Below are 13,913 nucleotides of genomic sequence, written 5' to 3' on the forward strand. Positions count from 1 at the left end.
TCGTACAACAAAGTTTACATTAAAAATTATATAATTGTCCCGAATAAATAGCTGTCATGGATGCAAAGAGCTATTGGAGAAACAATTATTTGAATAAAAATATAAATCTTTGTAAGATCTAGTTTAAATATTTATAGTTTTTCATTTGCTTTCCATTCCGATATAATTAACGAGACGTTTTTTTTCAAACACAACCAAATCACCCACCATGACAGCATTTTGTCCAATCACAGAAAGGAATTTCGAGCACGCGTATTCTGTTGCCATAGTTAAGCGTCCTTAAGTTCAAAGGGCACAAACCGAAACTATACCGACTACGTCGGAACAAAAAACAAGGATGTATTAAAAATACATCCATGCGTGTATCCAAACTCTAAATGTACAATTTTAAAGGAACTTGTGACGTGTCAGGTGAAGTAATTATGTGTAAACGATAAAATATATCTTATTTAAACGAAAATTCTTTAATGAAACATCTTACCAGCTAACTGAGGAATGTTTGTGACATCTGCATCTAGTACCAAGGCTCCTCCGAACATTTGTGTTCTTAACTCCAATACATTATGTAATGTAACAGAAGCCACATGTGGTTTTGACCAACGTTTGCCATTCTCCTCGACATCCTCTTCGTATTTTACCCATCTGAAAAAGCCAAAACATACATCTTTACACTTACAATTTATAACGTTATTTTAAAGATATAGAAAAAGGAAAGAAAACTTCGAAATCCCAGTAATTAAACTCAATATCCCAAAAAGGAAAGAACAAAATAAATGTAAGTTTAAACTAACAATAATCGATCAATTAATACAACAATGTCATAGTTGAAACATACGTTGCATTGGAATCCGGCTCTTTTCGATCAAGGTATGACTGAGCTACTTTTGGCACTCGATGTATGCGACGGGGACAGTTCTTTATGGTTACTATTGTTTAGAAAGTTTTTCATTTTTTTATAGACTTTGTCATTCAGGTACACCCTTAAATAATTACATTAGATGTAAGTTTCATTATAATACGTTATTCTGATTGGCTAACATGTTATTCTGTAAACAATTGCATCAGACAATAACATTTATCATGCATGATGACACGAGGTCCCACAAAAAAGTGCACAGGTGAATTAAATAAAACTGGATAAAAATCGTGTTTTCATGATTTTAGCTAAAAAAAATGTTATTTCAAGTATTGAATACTTCTTTTTGAAACTTTATAGGGTTGTAAAAGCGTTGACCGTACGTACATTTTTAGAATGAAGCGCTTCCGCGCTTCATACAAAATGTACTTCGGTCAACGCTTTTACCACCCAATAAATTTACAAAAAGAAGCATTCAATTCTTAATTATTTTCATATTTTTTGTCACATATGTATAGCATGAGACACTTTTAAAACACGTCGACACATTTGATTTATCCCCAGTTGAAGGTGGTGTATTTCCGATTGCTTCTTCACCATCGTTTGTTTTTTTATCCAGAATTCAAACAATATTATTGAAACTGGTTTAAGCTGGGGTCACATTTTCACGATTTTTACTGCCGTCCTTCACAGGACCATTCCCGATTAAAATTTGTCAAAAGTCTGATCAAGATCCGGTAAATCGTGGATGGAAATTCAAACTTTAATTAAAATTTATATAAATATATATTTTTAATCACGACAAAAAACAGATATTGTTCAGGAAGCGTGAATATTCAACCGTTTTAAAACGAATTTGTCCCGATAATCCAGTTCCAAATCCGAATCTAATCCGATTTGTATCATCGCATGGTAAAATTCGAACGATTCTGTCACGACTGTGTCCCGATTCTACTGAATGTAATTCAACAGAGTTCAGGCAGTGAACCGACGCTGACGGAGTTTATCCGTTAAGCTGGGGTCACACATTCACGATTTTACTGCAGTCCTTGACAGGACCATTCCCGATTAAAATTTGTCAAAAGTCTGATCAAGATCCTGTAGATCGTGGATGGAAATTCAAACTTTAATTCAAATTTGTAATGCGGGGTTCACACATTGCCGATTATTGCTCCCGTTTGAGATCAGACAGCGATACGAAACGAAAAGTGAAAAAATCGTATTACTATCCTCAGTTATCTGGAATGTCCTATCATTGTCTGAACGCAGTCGTTTAAGTTCGTAACAGATTCCTACGGGTCGGGAAGGACCCGAATAGTTCGGCGAAGCACCCCGACAGTTAGGTGCGTCCCGTAACATTCAGGGAAACTCAGCCGATTTGGTTTAGTTGGATTACAATTGTGCCTATGTCGTGACAGATTCTTCTGTATCGGATCACTATCCTAACAATGTTCTGTGTATTCTGGACGGTGTCCTGTGAAACGGGAATGATCTGGAGAAATTTTTCATTGCTTTTTTTCTGCCGATTGAGTCCAGAATGCATCCAGATCTTGTCGATTACGAACCGTTTTTGCCGAAACTGTTCCGGAACAGTCCCGTTATTAATACGAAATTCGTCTATAATACCCACGTCAGAGTCCCGACAATTACAGAATACAATACGACTGAGACCAGACAAAGCCGTTTGCAATACAATAGAGCGGACCGTGATAGGATTACGTTCCGACAGTACCTGCTGATCCCGATTATGCCGACAATTTTCGAACGGATAACTTCCGTCAGCGTCGGTTCATTGTCTGGTCACTGCCTGATCTCTGTCGGTTTACATACGATAGAATCGGGACGCAGTCGTAACAGGCTCTGTCGAAATTTACCTGGCGAAAGATACAAATTGGATTAGAATCGGATTGAGAACGGGATTTACGGGATAAATTCGCTTGGAATATCGGCGCTTCCTGAACAATAACTGATTGTTGTCGTGATTAAATTATTTGTTTTACAAATTTTAATTAAAGTTTAAATTTCCATCCACGATTCACAGGATCTTGATCAGACTTTTGACAAATTTTAATCGGGAATGGTCCTGTCAAGGACGACAGTAAAAATCGTGAATGTGTGACCCCAGCTTAAAACAAATAATTCTAATCACGACAACAATCAGATATTGTTCAGGAAGAGTCCCGATAATCCCGTTCTCAATCCGCTTCCAATCCAATTTGTATCTATAGCCAGGTAAAATTCGACCGAGTATGTTACGACTGCGTCCAGATTCTACCGAATGTAATCCGACAGAGATCAGACAGTGACCAGACAGTGATTTGACGCTGACGGAAGTTATCCGTTCGAAAACTGTCGACATAATCGGAATCAGCAGGTACTGTCGGAACGTAATCCTATAACGATCCGCTCTATCACATTGCAAACGGCTTTATCTGGTCTTAGTCGTATTGTATTTTGTAATTGTCGGGACTCTGACGGGACAATAATCGGAAATGTGTGAACCCCGCATTAGAAAACTGTCGGCATATTCGAGATAATCAGGTACTATCGAAATGTAATCCTATCATGGTCCGCTCCATCGCATTGTAAACGGCTTTTTCTGGTCTCAGTCGTATTGCTTTCTGTTATTGTCGGGAGTCTGACGTGGGTATCATTGACGAATTTCTTATTAATAATGGGACTGTCCCCGAACGGTTTCGGCAAAGACTGCTCGCAATCGACAAGATCTGGAGGCAATTTGAACTCAATCGGCAGAAAAACAGCAATGAAAAATTTCTCCAGATCATTCCCGTTCCTCAGGACACCGTCCAGAAAGCACAGAACGTTGTTAGGATTTTGATCCGATACAGCAGAATCTGTCACGACATAGTCACGGTTGTAATCCGACTAGACAAAATCGGCTGAGGTCTCCCGAATGTTACGGGACGCGCCTAACTGTCGGGATGCTTCGCCGAACTACCAGGACCATTCCCGACCCGTAGGAATCTGTTATAAACTCAAACCGACTGCGTTCAGACAATGATAGGACATTCCAGATAATTGAGGATAATAATCCTTTTTTTCTCACTTTTTGTATCTTATCGCTGTCTGGTCTCAAACGGGAGCAATAATCGGCAACTATCGTTTTATGTTATGATAATTACCTGGCAGACTCTCGCCAAATAACTTCTTCGTCTTTTTTAGTTAAAGTGTCTAACTGACAGAAAACAACATGTGTTTCGTCATCATTTTTTGTGAGTAGACCCTGGATGAACTCCGTTACTGCTAGACTGCCTGAAGAAAAGAAAATATTTACAAATAAAAAAATTGCTTTACTTTTCTACATAATTATCATACGTTTGGAGCAGATCAGACTTAAAACTACATATTTTTGCAAAAAAAAAAAGACAATATCATGGAAAAAATCAAAGAAAAAACAAACTATACCATTGTTAAAATCGATGAAAAAAACCCAAAGACGATGCCAATGTAAAAAAGGTTGAAATTACCAGACAATATCATTTAAAAAAAAAAGACGAAACAAACACAAAATAGCATGACCAAAAAAAGAAAAACAGTGTATTCCATGGTCAAAAGAAAAAAAAAAAAAAAAAACAAACACCAAGCTACGACACTTATTTCAGGTTTCTTAACAAATGGAAGACAAGACTTTTGTATACCGAACCAGCTAAGCAAACCAACAAATAAATAATTGAAAATTACAATACTGAAACTGAGAAAAAATTACAACACCATTTAAAAAGAATTGAGGGGTGAGCTCACTATTTAACAGACCACATTTTTATGTTGCTAGATGTAAGTTGATCCTTTGAGACTTGGATCTATTTTATGCTGGAACACAGGTTTGATCTCCTCCTGACAATATAAGTTAAAAGGTTAATATTTATCACGTCACATGTTTATCTTGACAACTCTTACATAATAGTTACCGTGCATCGATTGTGGATTTCTTTTCGATGATAAAAAAAGAATCCAGGACCTGAATTGTATACACAACAAGGTCAATGAAGTTTTTCGTAACAACCAAAACTCGCATTCTTACGTACAATCTTTGAATACCATGAACCTCGGTATTACAACTAGTCCATTCTTTTACGCCTTCTTTGAATTAATATAGCCTTTCAAGACGTCATTATAATTTGGATTACATTAAAGCTACAAAATTTCACAGATATGTATATAGTTTAGAGAGTTAAACTGTAGTAGCCATTTATTTTAAATACTTTAATTTTTCCATGAACAGATGTTTCAATATTTCTGTTTGAGCAAAATTTAATCATATAAACACGTCAGTCTTAGTTTAAATAATTTCACTGTCGTGATTATTTGCTCAGGAATAATTAAATCTTAATGCTAAGCATTCGGAAAATTGGAGACATCTAGGAAATTCTTTGTCTTTGTTAATGAGTGGATTCTTACAATTAAGAGTCAAACTATTATTGGGTTCTTAACGTTTTATCATTTTGTATTAACAATTAATCCCCCAAGAATTATTTGAATAACGCTGCAATTGTTATTCTTTCGAATTTTTTTAACAAGGTACAATCCACCGTTTTTTACATTTGAAAATGCCTGTATCACGTCAGGAATATGACAGTTGTTTTCCATTCGTTTGATGTGTTTTCTCATTTGATTTTGCCATTTGATTAGGGACTTTCCGATTGAATTTTCCTCGGAGTTCAGTATGTTTGTGATTTTACTTTTTGCACTTGTTAATTTTGTCTTTAGCGCTTAATTGTGTAAAACCCGTTTGAACCTCTGTATGGCGCGATATAACATATATAGGTTCTTCTAAACACCCTTATGGTGTGAGCTAAAGATTCGTTTTTTCTGGACCTCTCGTTCCAGAAAATTTCTTCTGAACCATAAATGGTATGAGTAATGAAAAAGGCTCTACTAAACCTCGGTATGATGTGAGCTAACAAAACGGTTCTTCTGCAACTTTGTATAGTGTGAGCTAACAAAAAAAGATCTTCTGAACATCTGTATGATGTAGCGAACAAAAAAGTTCTATATGTAACATGTGTATGAAATGTGTCAACAAACAAGTTCGTTTAAACGAATATTTTGTATGAGCTAACATAATATAAAGAGTCGTCTGCTCGTCTCCATAGTGTGATGTTAGCTTTATCGTTGAAAATTATATATGAAGAACTGAAGTGGTGTCAAAAAAAGGGGGGGTTCCAACCCCCGGAACCCTTCCCCTGGATCCGGCATTGGGTTTGTATGTTTGCCTCTACACATATAGGGCATAGTTCGTATAAAATACCATACCGAGGTACATACTGTTTAGTTGTTGATACCACCGAAAATGACAGTCTAGCGATATCGGTCAAGTTGTGGTAAAACAAAACCAAACTTTGTGAACATACAAGGTTACTGTTACTGTCAAAATAACATACAAAATCAGCAGTTTGCAAAGTCGATGCATATGACTTAGAAATAAATATGGGAAACTAAATAAAAATGATTATAAAACCTAAGGTCAACTTATGTATATTTAACCTAATGTTACTGAAAATTAGAATAAAAGGCTTTGAATTAATGAAACATAAACAGCCCATGTCAATGTACTCTAGCCCAGTTCTAGTTGTGTGTTTGACAACACGTAACCATGTAGCTGTGATGTAAAAGTGCGTTAAATCTCGGTTGCACATATAAACAAGACTTAGTGATGATCAGTTGATTACCCAACAAATCTGACCTTGATCCATTAACCTGCAAGATAAAACCGATCGAAGTAGGACAAATAGGTAAAATATGCCTAACAGACAGAAATTCAAATTGGAATCAATCTATTATTATAGATATCCTTTCTTTTGTCAAAGATTGTATACTAGTTTATATGTAGACGTACGCCCTTTTTTGTCTTTATGTCGTTGTCCAAAATGAAAAGTACTAAGATAAAAGAATTTTGCAGATTTATATAGGATACTGTAACAGCATTATTGGCCTTCCGAATATCGTACGAGTAAAGGTCAATTAAGTGTCAGAGCCCAACAGTAACCTTGAACTTGTAGCTTCCTATATTGTTAAGACAGCAATCAATAAAGTCTGGAGACATTTAAATCATTTTCAAGTCATTTTTATCTAATATACAACAATTTAAAGATCTATATCTTGAGAAAGATTTTTCTGTAGTTAGGAGTGAAAGTTCGCTTAATTTCAAAATTATTCAGTTAAATGCGGCTTAATGTTACGAAGATATAACCTAAACTTGACCTATTATTATTTATGCCAATTCATCAAAAAGTATGCTAGTCTTCTGAAAAAGTATGACAGAAACCTTGGTATTAAAACTCATTAAAGGCCCGTTAATAAAAAAAAACCTGATGCATTTGTTATCGTTTAAGATGTTGTCTCGTAACTATGTGTCCTTTGTCCCATATGTTTGCCATGCAGTCTTAAAATAGAACAACTTTATCACCATTATATAACACCTGTATAGACCTTCAATGTGGCCTTGGATCTATCCATCTATCTAGACTATATTTGTATATCACGAAGTTTTTTTTATCAAATAACTTAAGTTTACTCACACAACATTGTTGATACTAGCTTAAGATTAAGACCAATAATGTCGGTCAATTGACATTTCTCAAAAGTAAGATTATTAACCCACTGTAGAGTGACATTATAATTTTTAATTTCTTTTGTATGCATCGACATGAGGGAGCTACCATTTGAGACACTTGCAAACAAAAAGTGAGGACGACAATTTAGGTAAAAAAAAGGCAAGATAAACTTTAAAAAAAAAATGCAGGACCGAACAGATTGAAAAATAAAAGAGCAGGACAGAGATTACAGCTAAATAAAAAATGCAGGACAAAATTTTACATCCTAGCCCCCCCCCCCCCCCCCCCCATAAATATCAAATGGTAGCTCCCTTAGATAGTGTTATATTATGAACCAGTCGAATGCATTTCATCATCACCATCTTTGTTACCCTGTCGTATAGTACAATTTCCGTCAATTCAAAGTCAAAGGTCAAGGACGAACGATTTCTTATTTTCCAAGATATAAGCAATAAAAATCTTATGAATATACTTATAATATACAGAACAGGCATTAAAGTTGAATTATCAAATGTACTTTTAAAGAAAAAATTACGTATATTTAAATGAAAATTGCCTTTTTCAGATAATCTATTAAAGGCATTTTTGACATCATTTATCAACTTCAATATGCACAGAACAAACCATGACACCTATAGGTTTGTATATATAATGCAAACGATTACGTCAGTGCAAACACAAATTATTTGTTTAACGGAGTTGTCGTTGGGCACTTTTAATATGACTACAAATGAAAACCTGTTCGAAAAAAATTAAATTCATGTATGAATGTAGCCCGCTTATTTCTTTTTTGCAAATTTATAACTACTTGAGCAATTATTAGAAATAACGTACTAGCATGTAGACATGAATAGCAAAACGTTCCCGCGTATTTACAAAAAATTGAAAACAACAAGTTTAATAATTCTATGCGTTCTTAGCGCATTTCTGGATTTACCTTCATCAGAAACGCTTACAGCCAAACATTTGAAATCCGACTACCGAAACCGTTGAAGAGAACAAATGGCGACAATTCAATGGATCTGTAAAAGCTTCCATAGATGACTGTTTCAGTGATAATGTACATGCATACCAGTTTAAAAAAATGTTTGGAATTAATAAAAAATGAGATGTGGTATGTAAATACGCGGGAACATTTTGCTATTGAAACAATGAAACAAATATCCACCATCCTTATGCGGCGATTTCTGAAAACGAGTTGATATATTGTTCTTTTGTAAATATTGTTTTACTCTTAGATGAATTTGTTTTGAAAATGTAAACTTACGTTTTCTGTGACTTAATTGTTCTCCATGTTTCACTTCGTATGAGCCATTCATGCCATTCATTTTGATACTTGTTTAGGTTGTACAGTCTTCTTTCTGAAACAAAAAAGAAAGTACTTGAAGTTTGATGCATCTCTATTTTTGAACAGTATAAAGATAAGAAAATGTGGGGTGCAAAATGTTCCTATAACATAGTTTTAATATTATATTGTCTGAACAAGGAAACGGTAATTCTGATAATGTTATTCGTTTGTAAGGATTATTTAAAAAAAATTCATTGGACTTTGACAATTATTTTTAATGGTTATATTCCACATTTTACCATTTCGTAACTAAGAAATCCGCCATTTTGAATTTTGATAAAAAAAAAAATTGGTATTCGATTTCTAAAAATGTAAACAAGAAGGTCGCGTTTCGTGCTTCAAAATCGTCATTTTTTCAGTATTAAAACCGTTTAGAAGCGAACGAAAATTATAAATACCTGAGTCCTCTAGTGTTTATGTTTGACATTCGGAGTATATATATGACGTCGCGTTCATGGTTACGGTACCAAAGATGATGCAATAAGTTCCCGGACTTTTTCATTTATGGAATTTAAGCCAAATGACATTTATTTTAATTTGTGGCATTATAATGGAGATCATTGTGTTGTATTTTAAGGCTTGGCCTTAGTAAAACTTGATATTATTGTCGCAAATATCCGTTTTCCTAGTTCCGATACGCAACGTTAGATAAACCTAATACAATTTGCGACAGTAAAAGAGTGTGTGTGTGGGGGGGGGGGGGGGAGGGGGGGGGGGGTCGAAAGGGTCCTGATCGGCTTGAAACATGAAATCTCGAGGTCCAAAATTTAAAATAAAATAAATCCCGACATCCCAAAATTTGAAAAAAGAAATTCCGAAACCCGAAAGGTCAATCCCGAGCTTAAAAACACCCGTTCCCGACGTCCCGAAAAAGGTCATGTGCTTCCCCCTTCCTCTCGTTAACCTACGAAGGTCAAGCTTTAAATACAGTTATCAGTTATCTCTTAAGATTTCAAAAAATAGGACCTCGTAAAGTAAATCAAGACATCATAACGTCATGCCCCCGCACGTGTATCTTCCCATGCACGACGAGTTTACCTTCTTGTTGCCGGAGGGTTACTGTACATGTATGGACATCGACTGTGCCGGAAGGAACCATGTATGTTCACATTTTTAATTTATGCAAGCATTTGTTCATTACTGTATTTGTTTCAAGTAAAACAGAAAACTATGCAGTGTACATTTTTTTTCTTCAATGGGCCTCCAATGTAACGCCATTATAGAACTTGAAGTCACAGAAGACGTAAAACAAACCGTTTACCAAACACTACATAAAAAAACTAAAGATCGATAATATTGAATCATACTAAAAGACGGGTGCACTCAGATACTCTGTTAAAATACATTGATAAAGTTATTACTAGTGACAAGAAATACACGTATCGGATTGATAAATGTTTTTGTATGACCTCAAAGACACTGCCAATTTTATAAAACATCGGTACATGTAAACTCACTATAGCACTCATAAGTGTGAATGTTTAAAATACACGCAGCTTTTCAGCACAAATTATAAATAAGACCGCTGCAAATATATTGAAAATAAAATTGGAAAATATAAAATGCAACCTTCAAAAACAATACAAAGTAAAGACAGCATATTTAAGTACACACTAAGTATGACGACAATTAAATTAGATCTGATTAGCACCAAAGTAAACGATAGTAGGCCGCTAATTTTCTCGTTTGAATTACTTTACATTTATCATTTTGGGGCTGTTATAGCTGACTATGCGGTATGGACTTTGCTCATTGTCGAAGGCCGTACGGTGACCTATAATTTACATAATTTAATTTATTAATCATTTGGTCTATTAGGGAGAGTTGTCTCATTGGAAATCATACCACTTCTTCTTTTATATGGGGCTGATCGTCACACAATAATGATATTATGTGTAGGTATAAAAATAAGATGTGGCATGACTGCCAATGCCACAAGTATCCATAGATGTGGCATGACTGCCAATGCCACAAGTATCCATAGATGACGTTAAGCAAATGCATGTCACCGTAAGGCTGTCAGCAGTGAGCAAAAACCAAACCTCATAGAAAGATATAAAAGGCAAATTGAAGGTGCAAAAAAAAAAATACAAAAAAAATATAAAAACAAAAAACAACGAAAAACAAGCGGTCTATTTTTGAACACAACAGTAATCAAAAACAAATATGACAGACAGCAGCCAACGGAAAAATATGAATTTCACTCATCAAATTATATTTATTTCGAACAGTCCTATAACTTTTATCTGAATGTGAAAACGTTTTGAAAGTTGTTATTCTAAATAAAACATTGCAGTTTTAATGCCAAATTCGATAAAAGCATAAAATAAAAGGAACTCAACTCGTGCCTAAAAATAACATATTTCAATGTAATATTGTTTGTCTATAGATATAGGAAGATGTGGTGTGAGTGCCAATGAGACAACTCTCCATCCAAATAACAATTTAAAAAGTAAACCATTATAGGTTAACGTACGGCCTTCAACACGGAGCCTTGGCTCACACCGAACAACAAGCTATAAAGGGCCCCAAAATTACTAGTGTAAAACCATTCAAAGGGGAAAACCAACGGTCTAATCTATATAAACAAAACGAGAAACGAGAAACACGTATATATTACATAAACAAACGGCAACTATGTACATCAGACTCCTGACTTAGGACAGGTGCAAACATTTGCAGCGGGATTAAACGTTTTAATGGATCCAAACCTTCTCCTCTTTTCTGAAACAATAGTATGAATTCGGTTTAAAAGTTATGTACAATTGTTAATTGACTGAATAGATCGGATTAAAAAAAATCATTAGGAATTTAAGCAATTATAGCCTTTCAGCACTACAGATGTTTGACCGCTTGGTGCCGAATTATGCAGGTCAACAGAAATATGATAACCAGTTCATACTTGTATCTTTCAGACCAAACAAAAACTAAGAATAGGCGAGCAATTGAATGCACAATATAACACAATACTTGCCTAGCTGAATAAAGAAGACATGGAAAATAGTATAAAAAGTGTATAACTACGACAACCCACCAATTTAATAAAATAAATTGCTTGATGTGTACACTTGCATACAAAAGTATACAATAACAAAAATCCAGCAATTGGATTCAATAAGAAAATTATTAAATTCCAGAATGTGAGACCTTTTTGAAGAAGCATTGTGCTATCATTATAAAAAAAGAAGATGTTGTATGATTGCCAATGAGACAACTATCCACAAAAGACCAAAATGACACAAACATTAGCAATTATAGGTCACCGTACGGCCTTCAACAATGAGCAAAGCCCATACAGCATATAGTCAGCTATAAGAGGCCCCGATAAGACAATGTAAAACAATTCAAGCGAGAAAACTAAAGGCCTTATTTATGTAAAAAAAAATAGTTTTCTCGAGTCTGTTGTTTTGCTTTAAATGAGTAGTTTTCAAATTTAAGATATATCAAACTAAAATATGAAATGCTGTAAATGACACCAAAAGGTTCAAGTGATCTAATTTCTGTAGATTTACATTCTTTCTTTTTCTTACGACCACCACCATTATGCATCATGTTTTGGCACATTTATATTCGTTAATATTGCTTCGAAAAAGATATTGTTGCGGTTATGCAAATGTGCATATAATACGTTTATGTTACTTTGATTCATTGTAAACGTTGTTTTTGTCCGGAAATTTACATCAGGCACTTACATAATTAGTTGTTGTAATCGAAATAATTGATTTTGATTTTCAAAGAAATCCACGTAGTTTTAAACGCGGACCGCGAAGAGGACCCTCAAAATGAGCTACCTTGCAAAAATAAATATTCACATTACCGCTTGCACAACATTGAAGCGGGTTGATAGGATATATAATTTGTGCAAATAATGAGAAAAAAGTTTATTCGAGTACATGTTATTTGTACAGCAGTTGGCTGATAGCAGGATAAAGAGTTGAACTATGCATATAACATGAATACGCTTATATTGATTCGATTTTTCGTAACAGTTTGAACTTGCGTCAGTTTTACTTAAAATAATAACAGAATCAATTTTATAAATACAAAGATAAAAAAACAATAAGAACGGTACGCACGCGTAATAAAGAAGATAGTTTGTCAAATCCATAATGATTAGTTATTACTCTGAAGAAAGATTTGAAAGAAGAAAATATAACAATAGAAGGACAGTGCAATTGGATCTTGAAGAATTAATAAACTTAACATAGCACGTCTTAAGCATTTATCTATTCCAATTTGAGATAACTAAGTGAAGTATAGAGAACAATTTTATGAAGGTAAATAGTATAAGCAAATGTTAAAAAAAATCCTTCATGCATCTAGGTATTTCCTCATGGGGATGTCCAAGTATCCATATAATCATAAATGTTTTGCCAAAATGATCACATAATCATTGTTTTTTAATCACAATAATCACATAATTAAAAAATACAGTCCACAATTATCAAATAATCAATTAATCACGAAATATTTGGTCAGGTAATCAAATAATCACACTAAAAGCGGCAAAGTAGTCACATAATCAAAAACCCTATTAGGAGGCTCTATAGTAATTAGCAGCTCTTTTACTCACCTTGCGCAACAGGTAGAATCGGTTTCCAGATAATTTTAGGTAATGTAATACCGATTTAAAGTTGCTATTTACACTGTTGTCCGAATATGACTCCGTTTTCTTAAATAACATATGTGATATTAAAAAAATCGGGAAACGCGATTTTTCACCGAATTGCTTTTAAACTCTAATTGTGACCGTATCTGCATACATTTTAGGTAAACTATGGTTAATGTTGTGTCTTTTATACTGTTATCTTCAACATTCCTGATAGGGAGGGCAATACACCCCGATAACAAATGATAGGGGTATTTATAAAAAAAAATTGTTGATAGTGAACTTATTTTTCAAATCGAAATAATTAGTGTTGTCTAGCCGGTTGGTAACGAAGTTTAAATAGATTAATTATGACAAATAAATTTAAAAAAAAAAGCATATCTATTCAAATTGCGGCAATGTACGTATTGTTATTATATGATTTGAATCCAATTGTATTATAGTCCCTCATTAATTTCATATATACATTTAAAACATATAATGGATTGTTCTTTATTGTGTATTTGGATGTAGGACGTGTAGGTA

The 13,913-nt window shown here is 34.2% G+C and overlaps 1 protein-coding gene across 2 annotated transcripts in view; it reads right to left on the minus strand.

Annotated features, from left to right (window-relative positions):
• LOC134691402 (electroneutral sodium bicarbonate exchanger 1-like) overlaps window positions 1-13,539 on the minus strand; it is a 47,021-nt gene extending 33,482 nt beyond the window's left edge. Inside the window, exons 1-4 of one of the 2 annotated variants that reach the window (XM_063551931.1) lie at window positions 13,353-13,539; window positions 8,699-8,792; window positions 4,000-4,129; window positions 482-642 (exon numbers count right to left, since the gene is read on the minus strand). In XM_063551931.1, coding sequence (XP_063408001.1) covers window positions 482-642; window positions 4,000-4,129; window positions 8,699-8,759 — 352 coding nt within the window. In that variant the 5' untranslated portion in view covers window positions 8,760-8,792; window positions 13,353-13,539. Of the gene's footprint in view, window positions 1-481; window positions 643-3,999; window positions 4,130-8,698; window positions 8,793-9,177; window positions 9,271-13,352 lie in introns of those variants that run through there. The other variant, XM_063551930.1, reaches the window with a different exon arrangement.
• Between the last annotated feature and the right edge of the window lie 374 nt (window positions 13,540-13,913).

Source organism: Mytilus trossulus, chromosome 11 (assembly GCF_036588685.1).
Source record: "Mytilus trossulus isolate FHL-02 chromosome 11, PNRI_Mtr1.1.1.hap1, whole genome shotgun sequence".
Lineage (NCBI taxonomy): Eukaryota > Metazoa > Mollusca > Bivalvia > Mytilida > Mytilidae > Mytilus > Mytilus trossulus.